The 2,700-nt window shown below is 39.7% G+C and overlaps 1 protein-coding gene across 1 annotated transcript in view; it reads right to left on the reverse strand.

Moving 5' to 3' along the window:
• LOC138974375 (uncharacterized) overlaps positions 1–234 on the reverse strand; it is a 7,488-nt gene extending 7,254 nt beyond the window's left edge. Inside the window, exon 1 of the mRNA XM_070347093.1 lies at positions 228–234. Coding sequence (XP_070203194.1) covers positions 228–234 — 7 coding nt within the window. The remainder of the gene's footprint in view (positions 1–227) is intronic.
• Between the last annotated feature and the right edge of the window lie 2,466 nt (positions 235–2,700).

Genomic DNA, 2,700 nt, shown 5'->3' on the forward strand with positions numbered 1-2,700 from the left:
CACGTTTTCGAGTCCGATTGTTCTTGCCTTGAAATAATAATTCGGAAAACATTCATTTACTGAACAGATGCAGTCGTATTTCAGTGTAGTCTGCTACGTGCTGATCTAGCTGCTACCGTCTCTGCTGCTATGTTATTGGAATAACACTTGTGTTTTCTGTTAGCTGCTGGGAATTGTATACTAACTCATCATTTGGTCATGTGGACAATAAACTACATGCCACTAACATGGCATAATTATGAGAGGAATCTTCGCAAGTCGAAACTGAAAAATTAGACACAGCGGGTTCTATTTTTAGATGAGTGGCAACTGCGGCACAGGCACATGCAATCTGTCAGAAAAAAACCCCATCTTCTGCTTTAATTGAAAAGCAGGAAATTTTTGGTCTTAATTATTGGTATTGTGGAGAATATAAGCTACATGTCATTAATTAATTCTGAGGATGAGAGTACACTCTCGCTTAAGCAAAGGGCGGAAGAATACGCTCTGTGGAAAAGTTAGCGCACTCCAAGAGTGCGCTAACAGTTTTAGCGCATCGCCATTAGCCAATCAACTGGTTCACATCAGTCATGTGACACCAGTATTTACTGACAATTATTATTATTATTATTATTAATATTATTATTATTATTATTATTATTATTATTATTATTATTATTATACAGGCACAAACCAACACACACACACACACACACACACACACACACACAATGACAAAAAAAATACATGTGCACATACAGTCTATGGCTTTGTGTATTGCGAACTTCCAACTTATTTGGTCACGTTGCCCAACATATAGACAGACATAACCACTGTGCTGTTGTTTATTAAAAAGGTAACAATGATGTGCAACATTGCGATGGACAGCATTTGTTGATACATTTCCAATGTGCTTTATCTCCGTTCGTTTTGTAAAACCCGAACTGAAAACCGTTTTACAAAACATTTTTCCTCCCCGACCTGTTGTCAAGATGTGGAGAGCCTGGGTTGCAAAGTGACTTTCACACTAATCCCCGCCGAAGATAAATCAGGTAAAACTCGGGTAAACGTGTCATTTTTACACAAGTTATGACTAAATGTTTTAACATTGACTGGGAATCGAGATGAGGGTGTGGCGTGTATGTGTGTGTGTGTGTGTGTGTGTGTGTGTGTGTGTGTGTGTGTGTGTGTGTGTGTGTGTGTGTGTGTGTGTGTGTGTGTGTGTGTATGTGTGTGTGTGTAGAGCTATTCAGACAAAAACTACTAAACCGATCTTCATGAAACTTCACATGAGAATTCCTGGGTATGCGATCTCCAGAACTGTGTTTGTTTTTTCTATAAATGTCATTGATGACGTCATATCCGGCTTTTTTTCTTAAAGTTGAGGCAGCACTGTCTAGCTCTCATTTTCCAACCAATTTTGTTGAAATTTTGGTCAACTAATGTTCGACGAAGGCTGGACTTTTGTATTACATTTTAGCTTGGAAGCTGAAAAACTATATGATGAGTTTGTTCATTAAAGTTGTCATTAAATTCAAATTTGTGCAAGCAGATCTAAAATTGATTGATCGTATTCTTCATCCAATTCTGAATCTAAAAATAAATGCATATGTCATGTTTAGTCTTAAAATGTGATCACAATAAACAAAATTCGGTTAATTAGTACTACGATTAAAATTGAAGAAATCGTTTAAAAAATGATTATTTATCATTTCCCGATTCCAAAAACACATAGATATAATATGTTGCATCCAAAACAAGTTCAGACAGTTAAAAAGAATACAGAAAAGCGCGCTTTCCAGCTTACCGCAATACGCTATCGCTATTCAGGATTGTCAATTTCACTTCGTGTTGCACGGGCAAAGTGCAGCGGAGATTGACGAAGCTTTTATGTCTTGGTGAAAAAATGTAGTGCGTACCGTCTCATTCTGTGAGTTCGACATATTGACTAATTGTTGTAATTTCGCCTTACGCGACTTGTTTATAACTTGTTCTGCACAAGAAACGTCAAAAGTCAACTTCATTGCATGGATTACACGGGGGCGAGTTGACACCCTCGGCAGATTGAAAGCAGGTAGAGCGTGAAGTCGGCTTCTACAAAGCGGGGGTGAAATGGAAAGGGGCGAGTCGGTACCTCGCCCTTCTGTTATTTCATCCCTCCAAACTGATTTTTTTCAAATAGACTCTACCTAATGTTACCTAAAAGATGGCAATATCATTCAAGACCTAAAACGGAACATAATACAGCAAATAAAAGTCTGTATCTTAAACTAAATGTTTTCTGTTGTGTGTTTCTCTTGACTTGAGTATGGATTGTTTGCAATTCTTTTAGATTTGGAGATCTACCTTTGCAGAAGGACGTGTGGTATCCCACGGAACAACCACCGGTGCAGTGACCACTTTCGTGATTACACATTCTGGGTCCACCCAAGCACCCGCCACACGTCTTATTGCAGTTACGCCCGTATTTTCCGTGTGAGCATTCTGTCGGACATACACACACACACACGGACGCATGCAGTCACAGGCACAGAGACACACCAACACACACACACACACACACACACACACACACACACACACACACACACACACACACACACACACACACACACACACGCACACACACACACAGGCACGCACCAACACATACACACACACACACGATCGCACCAACACACACACACACACACACGATCGCACCAACACACATACACACAC

The sequence above is a fragment of the Littorina saxatilis genome, linkage group LG8 (assembly GCF_037325665.1).
Source record: "Littorina saxatilis isolate snail1 linkage group LG8, US_GU_Lsax_2.0, whole genome shotgun sequence".
NCBI lineage: Eukaryota > Metazoa > Mollusca > Gastropoda > Littorinimorpha > Littorinidae > Littorina > Littorina saxatilis.